This window comes from Carassius gibelio, chromosome B14, assembly GCF_023724105.1.
Source record: "Carassius gibelio isolate Cgi1373 ecotype wild population from Czech Republic chromosome B14, carGib1.2-hapl.c, whole genome shotgun sequence".
NCBI lineage: Eukaryota > Metazoa > Chordata > Actinopteri > Cypriniformes > Cyprinidae > Carassius > Carassius gibelio.
In genome coordinates, this window is record NC_068409.1 from 18,187,727 (window position 1) to 18,208,408 (window position 20,682).

Consider the following 20,682-nt stretch of genomic DNA (forward strand, 5'->3'; position numbering starts at 1 on the left):
ACAGTGCTAGATAGCAAGCAATTTCATGCATGATAAATCACCAGTCCTCTTCCTGAGCGAATACCGCTTTTTCCAATTTTGGAGTGGGCCGCAAATATCGCCTGACGGTAAATCACTGCATGCGTTTTCCTATTAGGTCGGAATATTCCAGAAGCTTTTCTTGTCCCGCTGTCCATAGCGAAGCTGAATTTCCCAAACACACCAATGTCATTCAGCAGTCAAACCAAAAGAGAGAAATAAACCCGTTCGTACATCTTGCGCAGGTTTGGCAGCTTCTTGAAGGCCCCTGTAGCCTCAAGGACGGAGATTTCATTGTCGTTCAGCCGTCTGGTGGAGAGAGAGACAGCGGTTAAGCAGAGGACTCACAAGCTACTGTATAATAATAAGATAAAGCACTAGTAAGCCTCAGTGGAGCATGTAGGAGTGATGGGAAGTGATTATCATTCAGACTCTGTCTCTGTTTCAGTCCTCAAGTCTCTTATGTGGGAGACGCTGTGTAATTGGGACTGTGATGTCATTGCAATGAAAAATCAGTAGCGCTCTCTCTGGTGTGAGCGCTGGGTATGTGACTCTCATACACATTCAACATCAGTGATGACAACATGAAGGACATACTCTGATACTTCTGCAAATAGTAAGAGTAGAGGTGGAAGACGGGCGAATGTGCAGAAAAATGGAGACAGAATCTGGAACCAGATGGTGTATTTTGGAAAGGCATAGTACTTTATGGAGGAGATTCAAACTGGAGCTGCTTAAGGAAGAAGGAACGGCAGGAGGAAAAGAAAAAAAAAAAGATAAAATATGGACCCAATTGACATTAATTACTGTTTCATTCTGATTTAAACACTGGTTGAAAATCTTAAATTAATAACAACTGGAAATATTCTAAAAGTGCGGTCACATTTACCATTGTTCTGCAAATATCCAGTTGCAAAAGGAATATATGCAAACAGAAATCTTGCACGAGTGTGAAAGTGATTCATGCATTTCCACTCAAGACAATGGACTTTTTTGTCCATGAAATTTTACAGAATTTAACGCATTTTAAGGGAAACAAAATTCTATTGTAAATATTTTCAATCAAATTTTACATGTATTTAAATTCCTTTTTTTCACTGTATAATTGGGGGTTTATTCAGAAATAAATCATTTGAAAACCTATGCATGTAATACACAAGATATCTTCCAAAATAACTTGGTGCATTCAAGTTATGTTGGAAAAATCATATTTACATATTTAAATCACCTGTCTTTTATAATGTTACATTTGTTAAAATGAATGGAATGATTATTCATTTTTATTTACGATATAACTAATCTAAGCATTAAGAATAGTTACTTTGCATATAAAAGTAATACATCTGTACGATTACTATAGAATACATCATTTAATTTATAGCAAATTAATAAATTGAATAAAAAAGCAAAACGCACCCAGTGTGCATTCTTTATTAATCATTTAATAGATTAAGAAAAATCTTGTTGCGACTTCAGTGCCACAATAAACTGAGATTTGCTTTAAACTGCTAGCAAATATAGCTAATATTTACAAAGAAACAGCAAGTAACACACAGATTTAATTTGAAGTGGAATGTAGTAGTAGATTTTTTTGAGTTTTTCAAATTTACTCCAGCAATCTTTGTTTTATTTACAACTTCGAAAAATTATTATTATTATTTTTTTTACAGTGCATCTTACTCTAACCAAAGTTATTTAAATGCACTGCAATTCCCAACTTAAAATAACTTATAAGAACTTCCCAGGAGGACTTCAATGCACCAAATGAATAACCAAGAAATGACAAGAAATTATAACCAGCAAATGACAGCATGAGGCATATACTGCACAGCAGTTAGCAGTACGCTAGTATGCCTTTGCAAACAGAGCGAGACAGGCTGGTGCAGAGAAGGTCTAGACAAGGTTGAGAGAGACTTTCCAAACATTAGTAAAGTAGAGTCTAGTAAATAAACCATGGCTGTCTTCTTGCTTCCCCCAGGGCTGCCGTCCCCAGCGGGGCTTGCCATGGGAAAGCACATCAGACATAAAGTGCTGGTTCCTGAATGCTAGCATTCCCGCAAGAGCGCTATAAATAAGCACCTGCGCTAGCGGGTGCAAGCTGTAGTCACTGAGCCGCAGAAAGACAGAGAGAGAACGAGAGAGTGTGACAGATGACTCGAATTGAAAAAACCCTGATGTGTCCTCTACACACACCAACACAAGGGCAAACGCACTGTCACCCTGAATAGCGCTGCCCAGGGAAAACAAGGCTAGGTGGCTAATGGACATTCATTCACCACAACTCAGGACCTTACATTCAGAGGAACGAGGCCTCGGAGACAGAGGGACACCCTGGAAAAATGTGGGGTGAGATTGTAAATGGCCAATGATGGGGTGTCTAGGTGCGTCTGTAAGCTCAAATGTGTGACTCTTACAGGTCCGTGGTGTGCTCCGGCAGGTGAGGGGGGATTTTGGTGAGTTTGAGGTTGGAGCAGTCCACCACCGTTCCCTCACACCGACAGCGCTCGGGACAAACCAGGTCCTGGAAACACTCGCCGCTGAGACGACTGCGGTAGTCCTCCGTACCTGACAAACACAGACAGAGAGACAGACAGCTTATTCAACATCACGCTCAAAATCTGTCAACCACACGTCAAAATCCACAAATCTACAGAAATGAGAAATGTATTTGCATAAAAATGAAGCCTTTTTGACATTATTTCCAGGACAACGAAGCACTTCCACATTAAAATGAAATGAAATACAATAATAAATGGTATTTATAAATCAAGCTTTGTGTTGTACCGACTATACAGTATGCTAATTTAAATAAAAGTGTTTTTCAAATAGTATGGGAATTAGAAAATTAAATATCAAAGTAAACTGTCTTAATGGCTTAAAATAAAATAAAAAATATGTAAAATATTTGAACACAGTTTTACTTATTTTTCTAAGTAAAATGTAAATTTGTATTCTCCCTGCAAGCATTTATGTAAAAGTGTCACTTTATAATGGCTTAATGACTTCATTGTAATCATTGTAAAAATATGTAAAATACGAACAGTTCAACATTTTTAAATAATTTATATTCATATTAAATAGAGCTGTAATACTGTTTACATTTCAAATAATGGGATTTAGATAAAAAGTAACAAGTAACATTTTAAATTTAAATTCAGAACACAATTTTACCTATTTTTCTATATAAAATGTAAATGTGAACTTTTCATGCAAATGTTCTAATAGTTATATATATATATAAAAAGTCTGAAATGTATCACAGTAATGAGAAATTGGGGAAATGTGCTTAATTATCTTACTGGCTTTGTAATCTATATAAAAAATGTCAAATATATGACCACAATTTTACATTTTAAGATCTGTAAATATACATATAAATATTTTTTCTTGACTGTGAGGCAAAACATGACCTGGACATATTTTTAATGAGATTTACCCACATAATAAATAAGAATGAATATTTTGGTTTTATGTATTTTTTATTTCCACCTATAAACACAGTCGCAGGCAATTGTTTGCGAACACAGCTTCACTGTCTGTATTCTTTTTTTCAGATAACAGCGTCAGTGAGCGAGAGGTCAGGTATTGGAGATCTGGCACTACGAAGTGTTTTGACAGGAAAACACAGGCAGTTTCTGCGTAACACGAGCTTCTGGCCGCCCGCGATAAGTCTGCTTCCCATCAGCCATCACTCGCCTGCCACTGTTTATCATATTCCCACCATCTCCGTTTGGCTGCCCTGATGTTTCCAACCAAATGTGTACGAGAGCAACCTTAAAAAAAAAAGAGGAAGAAGAAACGCAGATGCAGAACACAGCTAGAGCTCCTCACAAGCGATCCGTTGTTCCCCGGGTTAGAGAACGGCACCTTCACTCCTCACAGTGGCAAAGCGAGCTTCCACCGCACATATCCCAGAATGCCATGCTGTGTGCGAGTGTGTCCAGCGGTCCCTGGTGCTTGACGGAACCATGTGAGGCTTGTGTAGGCGGCGGCACATGGTTAGATCAAGCACAAGAGACAGCTGCACCAGAGGAGCGGAGCGGGACGGAGAGGCGGGGAGGAGACGGAGGAAGGAGCAGCCAGGACACAGCAGCCAGGAAGCCGCCCAAAACTCTGGGCCACCATGCACACAGGCGGGCCGGCCGCTTTCCCTCGTCCCAGCATGGACAATAGCCCACTGGGAATACAAGCCCGAAAAGACAGACAGACAGACAGACAGACAGACAGACAGACAGACAGGGACTAGAAAGACACACATAAAGACATCGCAGAGGAGAAAGGAATGGCGCAAAGCCCTCTGCCACACACACACACACACACACACACAAACACACACACACTGTGCTACAATTACCCCAAATACAACTCATTATATACACTAACACTTTAAAACAAGAGATGACAGAGATGTACCTGTTTGTGATCGGTGTTTTCTCTGTTTTGGAGGGGTGAACTTATTTAATGCATCAAAATTTATGAATATTTTACTTCAGGTTGGGGTGGATAATTTTATCAGTTGCTTATTAATCATGCAACGACACATATTACTGTTATGACTTTAATTAATAATATTTGCTATGTAGATGATAACTTTGTCTAGTGATCTTATGATCTTTTTATGTTGCCAATAAGATAAGATAACTTATTCTTCGCTGACCCTAAACTGTAACTTCCCACTTTATTAACTTCCCAAGGTTTCAAATTTAGTGGAATAAATTAAACAAGTCCAAAAAGGCATATAATAACTGCATCTTGCAACATAGAGACTGTGCATTCTTGCATTGACATTCTTTCAAACTGTCTAAACTGAATTACACATGCAGACATTCATATGAGGACAAAAAATATGTCATTCAGAGAAAAAATTCAATTTTTGAACATGCACAATTTACTGAGATCTTGACCTTGGTAATCGTACAGCTGCCTATGGGCCTGCATACACACACACACACACACACACACACACAAAACAAAGATTTCATGTGCAAACACAAACTCGGGGCCAGTAGCAGGATGTGTGCTCCGGCGCTGCACTTATTATTGTGCTGATATACTGACAGAAGTTTAATGAGAAAAAGCTCTGGCTTAATATCAAAGCAAACAGCGGCTGCACTTCTCCCACCAAAGCAGTTCCCTCAGGGGCCCGGGCTCTTGGCTGTGCGTGGGGGCCGACTCCGACTCGTAAAAACATCTTCTAACAAGGCATCTTCATTCAGCTTCAGAGCAGCCAGCATTGTCCTGTTAGCACTCTGAAACCTGGCAGTGTGTGAGAAGAACTGCTCCAGGCCAGAGTATGCCACACACAAACTCACACATAGGAAAAGGAAATGGACGTCATTGAATATGAGGAGTCTCAGTGTGAAGAAGCATGTGAGCAGCAATTGCCTGGCCATCAACAAGACACTGTGTGATTTACTTGACTGACTCTTTCATAAGGTGTAAGTCCCTTTGTAATGTTATCTTGGACCACTAACCAACTATAATGTACATCAGCATTTTCCACTTACTCATTGAATTTAAACAGACGCACTACTGCTTTTGCATATTTAACTATTTGTATTCAGCAAGGATGCTTTAATTTGATCAAAAGTGACAGTAAAAGTCTGTACATTGTTACAAAAAAATCAGTTTCAAATAACTGCTATTCTGTTGAGATTCGACTCTTCAAAGAATCCTAAAAAAACAACAACAACATGGTTTTCAGAAAAATAACAAGCAGCACAGCTGTTTACAACACTGATAATAATAATAATAATAATGATAATAAGAATTCAGCATATTATAATGATTTCTGAAGGTTCATCTGACATTGAAGACTGGAGTAACTATGCATAAAATTCATAAAATAGAAAACTTATTTTAATTTGTAATCATTCTTGACAATATTACTGTTTTTAATGTATTTTTTATCAAATGAATGCAGACTCGACGATTGTAAGATCATAGGATTTTTTTTAATGTTAACACTTTGAAACATTTTGACAGTCCACTTTAGACATTCTAATAACTATAAATAACTACATGTCAACTAACATTCTACTAACTATAAGTCACTTTGCAAGTGCAGGTCAACTTACAGTACTAACCCTAACCTAACAGTCTACTAATACTTTAATGAGTGTTGGTGCAGATGCAAAATAATGAGTTAGTTGACATGCACGTAGCTGCAATTTTACTTAAATTTAGCAGAATGTTTAAAGTGAACTTTAGAACGCTAGTGTATTTTGACAACATTTGAAATGAGCGAGCTGTTGAATACTAATTGTAAAGTGGGCAATCATGTTACAACGTCTTAATATTTTGATTTCTGAAGGACCCGTTTTTGTATGTTAATGTGAATACATATTCTGTGTGGACTGATGAAGAAGCCCTGTGAATGTTAAAGTATGTTTGCATTGGAGCCTGTTTTCCAACAAAAAACGACCATATAGGTCGTTTGTGCAAGCATTTATTATGACCTATATTTACGTTTGAAAGTTAAGCGCCCTCAAGCGGGCGTAAAAATAATGACATTATCGCGTTGCGTCTGTCGTCATGAATTGACGTATAACGTCATTACCAATCAAAGCGCACGTTTATTTAAATGCAATGTGTGGCTGTTTTACACCGATCTCACAGTATTTCCTACATATTTTACTACTGTAGGTAGCTTATTCGCTCGAATGACCACACCTAACCCCACCCCTAAACCTAACCCTCACAGAAATCATGCTAAATTATAATTTATTGAGCATATACATTTTCGTGCACATCTGTTCCCTGGGATCGAACCCATGATAGCATGATTACATATCAAGGAATAACGCAATACTCTACTAACTGAGCTACACGAAACGTAAACCAGAGGGCAAATAAAAGAGTACAAAACATTAATATGAAAACGACCTTTTGCTGATGGGGGCGCAATTGTAGTATACGCTCTGATGGGTCGTATTTCATGGATTTGGATAAACGACCTAGACCTATTGCTACATTGTGTAGTATATTGTGATAACTCAAATTAACTCAAAAAGTCCTCTTTAAACAGTGTGCATGCGTGTAGCTTTACCTGTGCAGCGAAACTTCTTGCCCTTGACCTGGCTGATGCGTTTGTTGGCGAGACGGCGCGGGTGGCTGCATCGAGCTCCGCTGGTCTCAATTGGATTGTCGAACAGGTAGTCGGCCAGCCATTTCAGATGACAGTCACACATGAAGGGATTCTGAGCGAGATGTCTACGGTGGGCGGACGTAATGATAAATCAAAACGCTTCATTAGAGTCAAGGGAGTTTTTATAATCAAACAGTAATATCCTGTGATAACAATACGATTCATATGACATTTAAGAGTAAGGTTTTCATTTGTTTAGTTCACATTTATCTCACTGCTGTTAATGTTGTTGTTTTGCTGTCTATTTGCTGCTAATTAATTGCGGGGTGAAGGCAGTCCTGCTCAACAGTTGCTTAGAGACTGGAGTCTCCTGGACTGAGTGTGGGTGTGAAGGATGAAGTGTTTGTGTGTGTGTGTGTGTGTGTGTAACTCACAGTGTTTTGATGGCGCGCAGAGGGGTGAACAGGCCTTTGCTGATGGTCTGAAGCTTGTTGTCATAGAGGGACAGCAGGTTGAGGTTCTGCAGGTCTTTGAAAGTGTTCACGCGAAGACAGTTGATCTTGTTGGCATTCAGCAGTCTGGAAGAGTCAACGGAAGATTCATTAGACATTTTACTATTAATGTGTGATGACATCACTATAAACATACGATAACAAACAAACAAACCAAAATCTAAAATATTTTTTGATTTATGTTTAATTTACACGTATAATAGGCACACTCTTACCATTTGAATTACCATTTGAAGTGGAACCCCCCCCCCCCCCAAAATACCTTTAAAATGAATACTGACAATGTCAAAATTATGCTTTCCTAAAATAAAATATAAAACATATATATAATAAAAAAAGGATGGACTAAAAGCAAAGCAAAGACGAAACAAAAAGCTAAACAAAACAAAACGCAAGAAAAGCAGACAAAACTAAACAAAAATAAGTAAAGCAACACGAAACAAGCAAACCAATGCAAAGTGAACCAAAACAAAACGAGCAAAGCGAGCCAAAATAAAATACAAAACAAAACAAAAAAAAGCAAAGCAAAGCAAACCAATCAAAACAAGCAAAGCAATGCAATGCAAAGCAAAGCAAAACAAAAATAAGTAAAGCAACACGAAACAAGCAAACCAACGCAAAGTGAGCCAAAACAAAACAAGCAAAGCGAGCTAAAATAAAATACAAAACAAAACAAAAACAACCAAAGCAAAACAGAGCAAAACAGAGCAAAACAAAGCAAAACAAAGCAAAGCAAAGCAATGCAAAGCAAAGCAAAACAAAGCAAAACAAAGCAAAGCAAAACAAAAACAAAAACAAGCAAAACAAAGCAAAGCAAAGCAAATACTTCTATTGCTGTAGTGTTTTATGTATGCTGTTCTTGATAAATAATGATTATATATTGCATTACAGAAGTCTAAACAGAAGTTACAGTAGTTAGTGTGCTCTGTTTGTGTGGCATCAGTCACCATATAGAAGCATCTTTAAGTGCGGTTCCTCAGTCTGTTTCAAGCACATGTATCCTAAGGGGTACTTTGCGAAAGACTTGAGAGACAATAAGGACTTTTTATTTTCAATTTGCTTGACTGAGCGGAGAGTGCTGCTCTCTCCGAATGATTTGATGTTTTGCTTTAAAGCCTCTAGTGGGGTGTGTTATGGTGGCAGTAAATTCAGTAATCTGTGCTGTATCAGTAATCACGAGCAGCGCGTTGATGTCACCGGACATAAAATTCACAGTGTGGGATCCACAAAAGTGCACAAAGCTGTGTGACTCGACGTAAGTATCAGAAACATATTCAGATCTATAGATGCAATTTACTCGGTTCACAGATCGCTAATTTTAACAAAACCCGAGTGAATGTGTTGTCGATGAACTGCTGGAGTATTCAGCTCCTGAGTTGCACACATCACTCCTGTCATGTCACACACTTCTCTCTCGTTCATGCTGCCTGACAATTGACTAAAGCAGTCATGTGCTTAATTACTGAAAGCCACTGTAATGAGGTTTTGTCTTGGAGCAAACACATGCATCGTTAGTCTTCTCACAGGGTGAAATAATTAGGTTTGAGTATCTCAAAAAAGGAAGAAAAACTAGAGTGAATAAAACCATAAACAAGAGAAAGAAACACAGAAACACCAGAATAGCTTTGCGAAATTGCTGGAATGCCCTGAGGTGTACCTTTGAAAGGGTCTTATTAAGAAAATCCATTAAGGATGAAGAACTCTAATTGCTGAAAACACAGATAATTTGAGTCATTATGGCAGCTGACAGTGAAAACATGGGCCGGGCCGCTCCAGTAAATCTATGGCGCTTTAGAAGCATAATAACAGGTGATGTGAGCTTATTTTGTGCCTGAGGCAGCGGTGTGTACGTTAAGAAAAGTGGAAGCCATCAGAATTTCCCCAAAGTATTAGAATAAGCTGAAACGGGTCCATTAGAGCCCACAGATTCACCTTAATTTGGACCATTAAATGCAGAAATGATGTCAGAGCAATGTCTCCATGTCTACACAAATATAAGTAGGTGTGAGGGACATGTTTAGCAATCAAGACCAATTTACATGCTAATGATGTCGAGAGTGTTCCCCCAGAGGAAACGAGAATTAAACTTGATGCTCCTTTCAGTCAAAACACTACATGCTCTTTTCACTTCTTTTAGTGCTTTTCTTCCTTTCATGAGGGGAAAGGCAGAAATGTTTTACCTCCTCTAATTAAACTAGTCAATTTTTTATACTAAACACATTTGTTCTGTACATATATACAATGGGTTCCTAAAACAAAAATAACTTAAAAACATAATAATAATTAGGTAAATAATCAGGCATTCTCAAATCATGCTAGATGACATGCACAATCAGGCATTGCACAAATTTGCAGAGAGAAAAGTGCTATTGTTATTAAAGCAAATGTAAAAAAAATATCAAATACAGATATTCTTAACTTTTTTTTTTCTCAGAAAATTGTTAAGAAACTAAGATAAAATCTAACATTTATTATAATATAATTTTTTTTCTTGTGTTCACCAAGGTTGCATTTAATACAATACAAACAGTTATATTTTGTAATGTTGTTACAATTTCAGTTAATAGGTTTTCTATTGGAAAATGCAATTTCAGTGTCACATGCTCCTTCAGAAATCATTCTAATATGCAGATTTGCTCAAGAAACATTTATTATTATCAAGTTTGCTGCTTAATATTTTTATGGAAATTATAGAATTACAAACAGCATTTATTTTAAATCTATATATTTTTTCTAATTAATTTTAAATGACTTTCCTGTCACCTTTGATAAATTTATTGCATCCTTGCTGAATAAATTCATTTCTTTGAGTGGTAGTGTAAAAAGAAAAATCACTTGTAGTAAAACTCGGACCCCACTGAACATTCACATACACAGAAGTCATTATCTTCTTGACATTGAAGGTTATTGAGTCATAAATGCAGCACTCACAGCAGCTGCAGGGAGACCAGGCCATCAAACAGTCCCTTTGGGATCTCAGCGATTTTATTTCCATACAGGACCCTGGAGATACACACAGATACAATGTAAATAGAGAGCAGTGAATCAGCCCACATGTGTATAGCCCACATGCAACACATCAAGCGTGGATGTGTTTTTCTTAGAGGGGTCAAAATCATAAAAGAATCATGAAAGTGCTACATAAAACTAGTCCTCTGAAATCATACCATGCAATGTAGCTGTATATAAGAAACAGACTGAAATCTGTCAGAAAAGTTACTGATAATGTTGTAAGAGAAAGCTGTTGAATCAGAAAACAAGTAATTGATTTTGAATTCATAAATAGTTAGATATAAATACCTCTCTTATCAACAAGCCATCGAGAGTTAGAGCAGTTGTCAACGTTTTCAGTGAATAATGACTTAAATTTCAGTCTGTTCCTGTAACAAAGCTATTGTATGGCTTCATGAAATATAGTGCATGACTATTTTTATGACAATTTATGGTGTTTTTTGTGTCCTTTTGAAGTTCTACATTCATAGTAAATGTGTTTTGTGTCCACAGAAGAAAGAATGAGTTTATATTCCTTCAACAAACGTGTGGTTGTGTGTTTATGTCATCTTGTGTGTCCTCTGTGCCCATCTTGCACCCCTCAGCGCCTCTTTAATCACGCCGCATGTGTAAATGAGCAGTGTACAGCTGTGTGGGCCGGACGCAGAGAGATAGATCTGACCAAATGAATATGCACACGCTGAGGCTTCTGTCTCTCTCGGACTTGTTGAGGTGATTTAAATGAAAGTCCTCCCTTGTGTTCATGCAGTCACAGATGTCAGCAAACACACTCAGACAGACAGTACGCTGTCTCGTCTCCTCTCCGTCAGCTGATTTATTCGACAGTTGTCCTTTCACCTGACTGTTTACATTCACGCACGCCTATTATCTTTGTAAATGAATTAGCATGCAGCTCAGGATGTATGAATGTTTGCAGGTGTGTGTGGAAAACACTTACAGTGAAGTGAGCGAGCGCAGGCCACTAAACGCATCTTCTGCAATCTCGGATATCTGATTCTTGCTCAGGTCTCTGTAATGACATAAATAGAGATAATACAGCCGACTGTTAGACCAACAACAGAGGATGGTTTGCACATTTGTCTGACAGGACGTCAATACTCCATAAATACCCAACGAACTCGATACTGAGGAGAAAGAACATAAGAAACTGCATGGGGATCATCATTAGCATCTAATCTTTAAACCATTTACTTCTTCTCACATTAAGCTGTCACATGACTTGGACTGCAGTGGACCATGAGGGTGAACAAATAATGACTTGATTCTTTCAAATCTTCTGTCATGTAAGTTGTTGGGGTGGAAATAAACTCTAGAACGATTCGGTGAGAAGTGGTTGTGAATTCATGTTTTTTTTCCCTCTGGTGTGTTTCTCTCAGGAAGCCCAGATTTGTTTGTGTATATCCTTCAAAATACTGAGCTCTGCACATCAAGACATCACTGCCAAAGCAGAGGTGAGAAGATCTGAATAAATATCTGAATTTGTGTCTAAAATATAGATTTTCTTGTGCAGGCTGACATGCCTCTAGAAACTGCGGCGGGTTATGAACCCTTCTACTATATTTTCAATGCGGTTGACAGGAGATCACTTGCAGCAGGTATAGAGTTCATGCATAGGCTGGAAACATATAAAAAGAAAGTGTTTATATTTCTTGATGTGTCAAAATAGAGGAATTTAAACACTATTGTTCAAAAGTTTAAGGTCAGTAAGTTTTTTAAAAGAAAGCTCTTGTGCACACCAAGACTGCATGATAACAGTAAAATGGTTAAATATTATTACAGTTTAAAATACCTGTTATCTATTTTAATATATTTAAAATGTAATTTATTCCTGTGGTGCAAAGCTGAATTTTCAGCAGCGTTACTCCAGTCCTCAGTGTCACATGATCCTTGAGAATTCACTCTAACATGCAGATTTGCTGCTTGAGAAATATTTCACTAATGCATTTTTTCCAGGATTCTGACACCGACCTTTTGATCGGTATAGTGTAAATGGTAAAATCATCAGTCTGTGTTGTTGTGTGAAGAAGTTCTTACATTCTCTTCAGTTTCTTGTACGTGGAAAACGCTCCTGCTGGGATGCTCTTGATCATGTTCTGCTCCAGACGACTACATGGGAACAGATGGATATGTTTTGTTACACAACGCTGACTTTTCCATTACGCTAGTAATTGTATATAATAAACTTATGAAACAAATATGGCACGGCAGAGAAAAGAAAACAATGTAATATTCCTGTAGGTGTCTCGCAAATGTACATGCACCATATCACATTTATTTCCCTCACAACACAGATCTGCTGGTGATTTCATTTTTCAGAGTTTGAAAGCATGTGGAGGCGTGTTTTACAAGCACAATATCATTGTTAAAATTTTAGATTTTAAGTTCCACAAATAACTTTGTTCTTTAGCGTTTTATGTAACTATCTTGTGCTTAAAAAAACATTATGCTGATCTGAATAACCTAATCCATTTTTTTTTATTTTTTTATTGCAAACAGAACAATAGAGCAAGAGAGCATCAGATGTTCTTGATGAAACGAGGGTGCTAAAGTGCTCAAAACAGTCTTTCTCTGAAGAACCTTGTGCTTTTGAGAGTCTGGCTGATACTTGAGGCTCCTTCAGCAGGTCTACAGAGAAAGCCATCTAATGCTTTACGGCAGCATATACACTGAGTGTTCAATTTGGGTTTTGGCTCACTGGGAAAGGATGGCATTGAAAACAAGTCCCTGAGAAATAAGCACAGCTCTCTGCATGCTCCAGGTTATACATCATTTCATTAGCCCAATTTGTTTTTGGCCATGGGCTCGGTTGGACTAATGTGTCCTAGCCTGCATATCCATTTATTATGGAAAGGTCATACACTATTGACATAACAACAATGGCGAGGAACAGCACATATCAGGGCAATTACCTACCTGTTCTTCAGTGCAAACAAGGATCTCTGAATCAATAGGGATACCAAATACCCTGACCAAGACGATATGGACGTTCTCCAAAGCATGAGAACATTAAATCAGCTTGAGACAAGACGAGCCAAAACCCATCGAAAAACTTAAGTGTTTTCTTTGTAACAGTATGCATGTGTGTGAGCGCACTGCTGCGCTGCTATGTGATCATTAAATGCGACGTCCCAGCCTATGCGCACAATGGAAATGTTGGCCTTGCAAATTTCCCACGTGCAACCGAAACGTCCTTCTTTATTGGAGGATACCACAAAACCCCTTTTAGAGGTTCTCTTGCATTTGAAGGACATCAAATACAGAATTGGTTTGAACAACAACAAGGTCAGATGTTTTAAGCGGTGGCACTGTATGAATTACATTAATCTGATTGCTTTTTAATAAGAATGCTAAGGTTAATATGCTAACATTAGCATTACGCAAGCTAACATGCCCGGCACAATAAAGCAAAGGTCATATAAAAAAGTTAATAGGCAGAAACATTGACAACAGCATTAATCTAATGGTTGCTTTAAAAACTGTGGCTTGCTCATAAAAATATAACCGAATCGCACAAAATAAGCCACGGTCATCAAAGACATCCAAAGACAACTATGGTTTTAGAGAATGTCCTCCAAAATGATTTTAAAATGGAAATTCTAAAAAGTGACGTTTTCTTAACATCCCTAGTGCTGCAAATCGATTGCAATTGGCGCTCTATGCCATCTCGCGTCTGTATACGTTAATGTTTACTCTTGGTTCTTGGTTTTAAATAAATGCGACTTATAGTCCAGTGCGACTTATATATGTTTTTTTCCTCATCATGACGTATTTTTGAACTGATGCGACTTATACTCAGGTGCGACTTATAGTCCAGAAAATACAGTAAATTATTTGTAACATTTAATAGGCTTTGAAAAGTAACTAAATTGCATATGCATAAACTATAAACTGAATATAGATTAATCAGGCTACAATCAGCGAAGCGCAGTGAGTGGTTTATCTTTTCTTTAGTTCTTTGATTAACATCAGTGACGGACTGCAGCAGGTTTCACTTTAAAGGTGAAAAAGAACTTAATGCATTTAATGCACACAGACAGTGTGACAGTACCAAATTAATAACATCTCTTTTGCGTTTTATCGTGCATGCTGATATAGTCTACTGTAATGTACCAAAGGATGCCAGAAAAAAACAAGTGCTTTGTTAATTGTGTCAAATACCTTTTTAACACATTAAACTGAAAAAAAAAATAATAATAATTGTACATCTGCAACTGCGGCACGGTGTTAATGAGGGTGCTACACCGCACCGCTGATGGCCTTTGTTTCATGACAGATGGAAGAAGCCAGATCACCGCACAGGAGACATCAGCGGTAAGTACTTATCACACAGGCTGATTTTACACAAATAGAGAAGGGAAATGATTTTGAGTGGAATCCATACATTTCTACAATTCCTTCAGGCAGGTTGGCAGGAATCTCCGTCAGGCCTTTTCTACGGCAGTCTATGATGTTGTTGTTGCAGGTGCAGGCGGCAGGGCAGATGGACACCTGGGGAGCACATGACCTTGGCTCCGTCTGAGCAGGACCTGGGGAGGAGAAAAAGATGGAGAAATAACAGATCACTGACTAAAACCAACATGGTTTAATGACACAAGAAAGAAAATGGAGAACACAGGGAACATTAACAGCATTTTGAGTCAAATACAAACAGAATAGCATTCCTTCTGATAGTAGTTATAACTGTCATGTCGCCTCTGTGCAGAAGTGAATGAATATTAGTCCCAATAACAGCATAAATGAAGACGGGTGAAAATAGCTTTTAATACAGTACATAATCAGCAAGGACAGACTCCCTGTTGTTTTATTGTCTTGCTTTGCAGCTTAATTAAGAAAGGCTTTTTTCCTGCAGCGTGTTTTGTGTTTGTGTTGGAGTATATTCATCAGTTGATTAATCAGAGGGTAAGGAACAGGGGGCTTAATTAACAAGAGCTGAACGTGAACTTTTTCACCAATGAAATCCAAAGGTCCATTAAGAAATAGAATGTATGGAGTCGCTTTATAAAACAACACAATTAAAACACCCCAAGTGTTTACGTGTAATAGCCAACATTTGTAAATTAATTACAAATTTGAGAAAAAGACTGGTAGGACAAAGAAAGAAAGAAAAAAAAATAATAATATATATATATATATATATATATATATATATGTGTGTGTAATTTAAATGAAGACAATTATGTAAAGACCCTATGTACAGAGCTTTAAGATTTTTCCACTGTGATATTATTCTTATGACAAATAGTAATAGTATAAATAAATAAATAAACAAATGTCTGTTAGTCATTAACATTAGGGTAAATATTGTCAAATGCATAAATAAATGTCTGTTTAATGCATTAATAAATAAATAAATTAATAAATGCATAAACTAATAAACAAACAAACAAACAAACAAATAAAGTACTAAAAGCAAGCTTAATTTTCTTGAAAAAATATGCTAAATTAAGCTTAATAATAATATATTTATTAAATTTTTTCCGTAATCGACAGAGCAAGTGAACACTGTCATACCTGTGCAGACAAATTCTCTCTTTTGAACATCGGGAACATTGAGACCTCTCATATGGGCGGGGGCCATGCACTGTGTGAAAGGGGCCAGCCCTCTCCTCTGCCGCAGCCAATCAGAGAGCCAGGACAGGTGGCAGTCGCAGTGCAGGTTGTTGGAGTGCAGGCGACTGGAGAAAGAGAGAGAGAGAGAATAATGAGGGACAGATAGTGAGACAGTATCGGATAAAGGTCAGAGGAGGTTTGTACGTCTAGCATGAATGCTGGAGTGGATGATCCCTGAGAAATGTCGGGAAACAGAGCTCTCTGAAGACAGAATCAGAAGAGCAATGTTTACCACACACTCAATGTCATATTCCATCTGTGATATGGCATTTAAATGCAAAGGAGGAAGGAAATCACCGCTGAGATCGAGTAAATATTCATATGGATAATCTCTATAAAGCTTGGATAATGCAGACTCGGAACAACACATCTGAATTAGTGACAAAGCGAGTGTGACTGGGTCTTTCTATTGTACGGATGATAGTAACAGCTCAGAGGAGACTACAGTAAACGCTTGCAAATCCCTAGAGCATGCACACTCATTTCATCAAGGTCTTCAACAAATGGTACAATTCCCAATAACACCTTAATATAAATCTCTCAAGGGCCATTCCACGAAGGGTACGAGAGGCAAGGTTCAAAGAAAAAGTGGTGTCAGCGAATCAAAAGGCACAGCTATACCAGTCAACACTGTCTGTAAATGAAATAACAGGCACAATCTGGTTAGGAGGACAAAAACCTGCCATTAACAATTTCAGCAGGGGGCGATGCTTTTAATAGAGCTTTTCCCATTACAAATCCAGTATCTGGCCCCCTGTCTTTGCGGATTAATTACAGATGAGTGGGATTACAGAGATGGATGACATGGGGAGAGGAAGCCTCGGCTGCCTCAGGATGAGCCGAGGACGGGCACAGTGGGGCAGCTCCACGTGCACACACACCATATCGACCACCATGCACGGAAAATGACTAGCGGTAGGAGTGCTTTTCATTTGTCTGAGTTATTGAATGGCAAACGTCATGTGGTGATATCATTTGATCTAATTGAATGCACAAAGATAGTATGTCTGTAGAAGGTTGGGGAAAGGTGAGGCAAACTGGACTATTTCATCAGAAACCTGCAGCCAAACCACCATCCTACTAAACGGATTACCAGCATCTCAAAAAATTTGATTTAATAAGTTGTTTTTACGAGCAACAAATTCAATACAGATATATCAGGGATATTAGAGACAGAAAATTCAATCCAAAGGAACTGGGTAGCAACCAAAGCCATGCTGTGGATAATTCAATACTGCCCAGGGAGCAACGCGCACGGCCATCCGAGCATCAGCAAATTCAATCCTGCGTGAGGGGGCTGGCTGACTGATGGGAGGGAGGCCAGACCGCTCGGCTGTGGAGATTGAGCTATGAATGACTCCGAGCGCAGGCTCCAGAGAGAACGCCGTGACGGAAAGAGGAGGAGAGATAGATGGAAAAAGAAATGACGATAACCCTAAAGCCTTGTGTTTCAGATGGCGATTCAAACTCCCAGAAGCCCCAAAATCAAACTAGCATTTACTCCTGAAATATTTCTTTATTTATCCCTCTATTAGAGCCAAAGCTCAGAGAATAAAGACCATACTCAATAATAACAATAGGATCTCTGTGAGTCCTGTTAATATCGCAGGCCAGTCGTTCACATTTGAACGATGTTTGGGGGCTGTGTTATTATTTATATCAATTGTGGTTTGGGCCTGACAGTGCAAGCGCAGAAGATTTGTGTAAGAAAACCATCTCAATATCTTCAGCTAAAACAACGTCTGCCTGCAAACAGACCACAGCTGCTGAAAACTGGCACGGCGTCACCACAGAGCCTCTAGTCAGGCAGCAAATCCTTTCAAAAAGAGTCAAGATTTAGTATGAACATCACTGAATGTAGATATATGAATATCTGATTACATTTCATTACCATGAAGTGGACAAGAAGCTCGTCAGTACTTACAGTGTCCGCAGTTTGGGCATGTGGTTGAAGCTTGACAGCGGGATGAGGGTGATGTTGTTGTTGTTGAGAGTGCTATACAAGTAAAAGAAGAGAGAGAAAATATTAGAACTTAGTAAACAGACAGCTAGTAAATCCAGATAACATTTTACAAGAAAGAGCAGACAAGTGTTTTGCTGAATTCACTGAACAATATACACATGCAAACCTGCTTCCTTAGTGTAAAAAAATATAAATGTAATTGTGAGATTACTTTTTGAAATAAGAAGTAGTCACAGGGAGTAGTGTGTGTTAAGGTCTGCAAAAGAAAGATATCATCGATGATGTGCACACTTGTAATTATGGATGGCAGATCTCTCTGCTTCCTGTCCTGATTAGCACTACTTAGCTGACCTAATCTTGTTATCAATCCATCCCACCCCATATACCCCAAACCTATCACACACATGTAGAACCCAAAAGCCTCCTGTACCTCCACCTCTTGGAAGAGGGTCTGGAATTTCTCAATTTAAGATTTTAATAGTTCCTGCTTGGTGAGGGAAAACTGCTGATCTCTCTGACTTCGCCAATTCAGTTTACAGCTTGGTTTGTGCGGGAGTGTTCCTTTCCTTCTAATGAAACCTGCAACAGTACTTCTTGAGTACAGTGCATCCATGATTTACATTAGTAGATTTTGAAGATAATGAATTAGATTGTATTCAGGTTATGCACTTTTTTGGGGAACTGAAACCATGACTGTGTGTCACGCTGTAGTTTTTAAGTTACGGGAAGACAAAGAGTCCCATCGATTTTGGTATTAATCCCAGAGCCCACTGACTGATCAGACCAGCTGCAGGTCTTGCTTTTTTTTTAAGTCCAGGTAATTTAGTTTCAACACAAACAGGCTATTTTACACAGATTTACAATACTGACCAATGGAAATTTCCCAGCCCGAGTACAATTCTTGGTACTATAAAACTGCACAAATAAGAGGGAAACTAATCTCTCTAAAATATAACATTCTTGCGGGACTTTAAATGATATCCGAATATTGATTTTGGCTCGGATCTGTGGTGGAACACTTTATTATGAGTGAGGGAAAGAAGAAAACTAACTACAGTAACTGGAATGGAAAATTATTGTTATTCTACACATAGACACACAGAAAATGCCACACAAATCAAACACACACAAGGTGAAGGAATCACCCTCGCAAGCAGTTGACCAAATCCGCACCAGAAAGCGATCCTCTTGTCAAGGCCACCGCGGCTCAGAGCTTTCATTGCTGTTCTCTACCACTCTATAGAGATGTAAATAGAAGAAGCTTTGGGCAAGCTGGAGGGAAGAAAGTCCTGGTAAAAGCCTGTAATATCAAACCATCACCAAGGGAAATTGCACTTTGCTCAGGAAAGACTATCTCCCATCCACGAAACCTCGGGAGCATCCTCCAAAGTTAGGTCATGTAAGAGAAGAAGAAAACAGGACTGAGAACTGAAGAAGGATTGCTAAAGAGAGAACAGGATCCACAGCAGTGAACAGCTTGTGCTTGCTGTGGTAGTGCTCTCTGGCTCATTCATATTTCAGCCATCCGGTTTCCAGGATTAGAAGCTCTGAGTGAAAATAAATCTCATGCAGTCGTACTTTGAAAAAGCTGCAACTGGACAGGGCATCGCAGTTACTTTAAGTCGGCTTAAACCAGACATGTTCATGCCAAGAGTGATGACCTTTGGTGTCAGGCTGCACCTGCTAATATGAACTTCTCTGGCATGAGTTAAGCTTTGCTACAAGAAACATTGAGCACCGGACCAAGGGTCTTAAAGAAGAGCCCATTGGAGAGGCCCTTTCTTATGCAAGACTGTCAGTCTTCCCTTTATCCAGCCCTCCGCACTGCAGAGGGCCGCCCACTGCTGCAGCCTGGGATCTCAGCAAATAACAGCGCAGCATGAGCAGCTCTTACTAAAGCCACTTGATATAACTGAAGATCACCTTGAGTCTTTAAAATTCCTTTGTCTTCATCGCTGGCAATATTAAGTCATTCCGCCTGTGTCGCCTTGTGGTTGACCATAAATCAAAAATGTCTTAAGCAAAATCAACTGCTGCAGGGAAGGACTGTGTCTCGTGAGAAAGTGCATCCAAGCCAAAACTAAATTAAATCAATGCCGGATCCTGACAAATACAAATACTGCGACTTTAAAATGTTATGATTTTATTTAAAGTTATATTGATGCAGCCGTCAATAAAAGCGGGCAGCTGTCAATTGCACACAATGCTTAGTCTTCAGACCGTCTCAGAAGGGCACGTTTTCTTTTCACTTCCCTTTTCTTTTCTCGGCTATGTCAAGAAAGCTTTCCCACAGTCACAAAAAGCTTGATAGTGGGGTCTTGAGTGCTCTTAGGGTTTCTTCAGGCCCTCATTAGAGGGACTTTGAGAGGGTCTCTGGATACTTCACTCCTAAAAGACGGCTGGGTTTTCAGAGCCAGGACATTTCGAAATAAGAGTGAGGTTGTTTTGGTGGATTCAGGGGGCTGAAGGGAAATAAGTGA

At 38.7% G+C, this 20,682-nt stretch overlaps 1 protein-coding gene across 1 annotated transcript in view; it reads right to left on the reverse strand.

The window, feature by feature from the left end:
• LOC127971647 (slit homolog 3 protein-like) overlaps positions 1-20,682 on the reverse strand; it is a 162,191-nt gene that overhangs the window by 36,699 nt on the left and 104,810 nt on the right. The window contains exons 7-16 of the mRNA XM_052574822.1: positions 18,164-18,235; positions 16,141-16,304; positions 15,011-15,155; positions 12,664-12,735; positions 11,567-11,638; positions 10,549-10,620; positions 7,540-7,683; positions 7,067-7,230; positions 2,433-2,583; positions 253-327 (exon numbers count right to left, since the gene is read on the reverse strand). Coding sequence (XP_052430782.1) covers positions 253-327; positions 2,433-2,583; positions 7,067-7,230; positions 7,540-7,683; positions 10,549-10,620; positions 11,567-11,638; positions 12,664-12,735; positions 15,011-15,155; positions 16,141-16,304; positions 18,164-18,235 — 1,131 coding nt within the window. The remainder of the gene's footprint in view (positions 1-252; positions 328-2,432; positions 2,584-7,066; positions 7,231-7,539; positions 7,684-10,548; positions 10,621-11,566; positions 11,639-12,663; positions 12,736-15,010; positions 15,156-16,140; positions 16,305-18,163; positions 18,236-20,682) is intronic.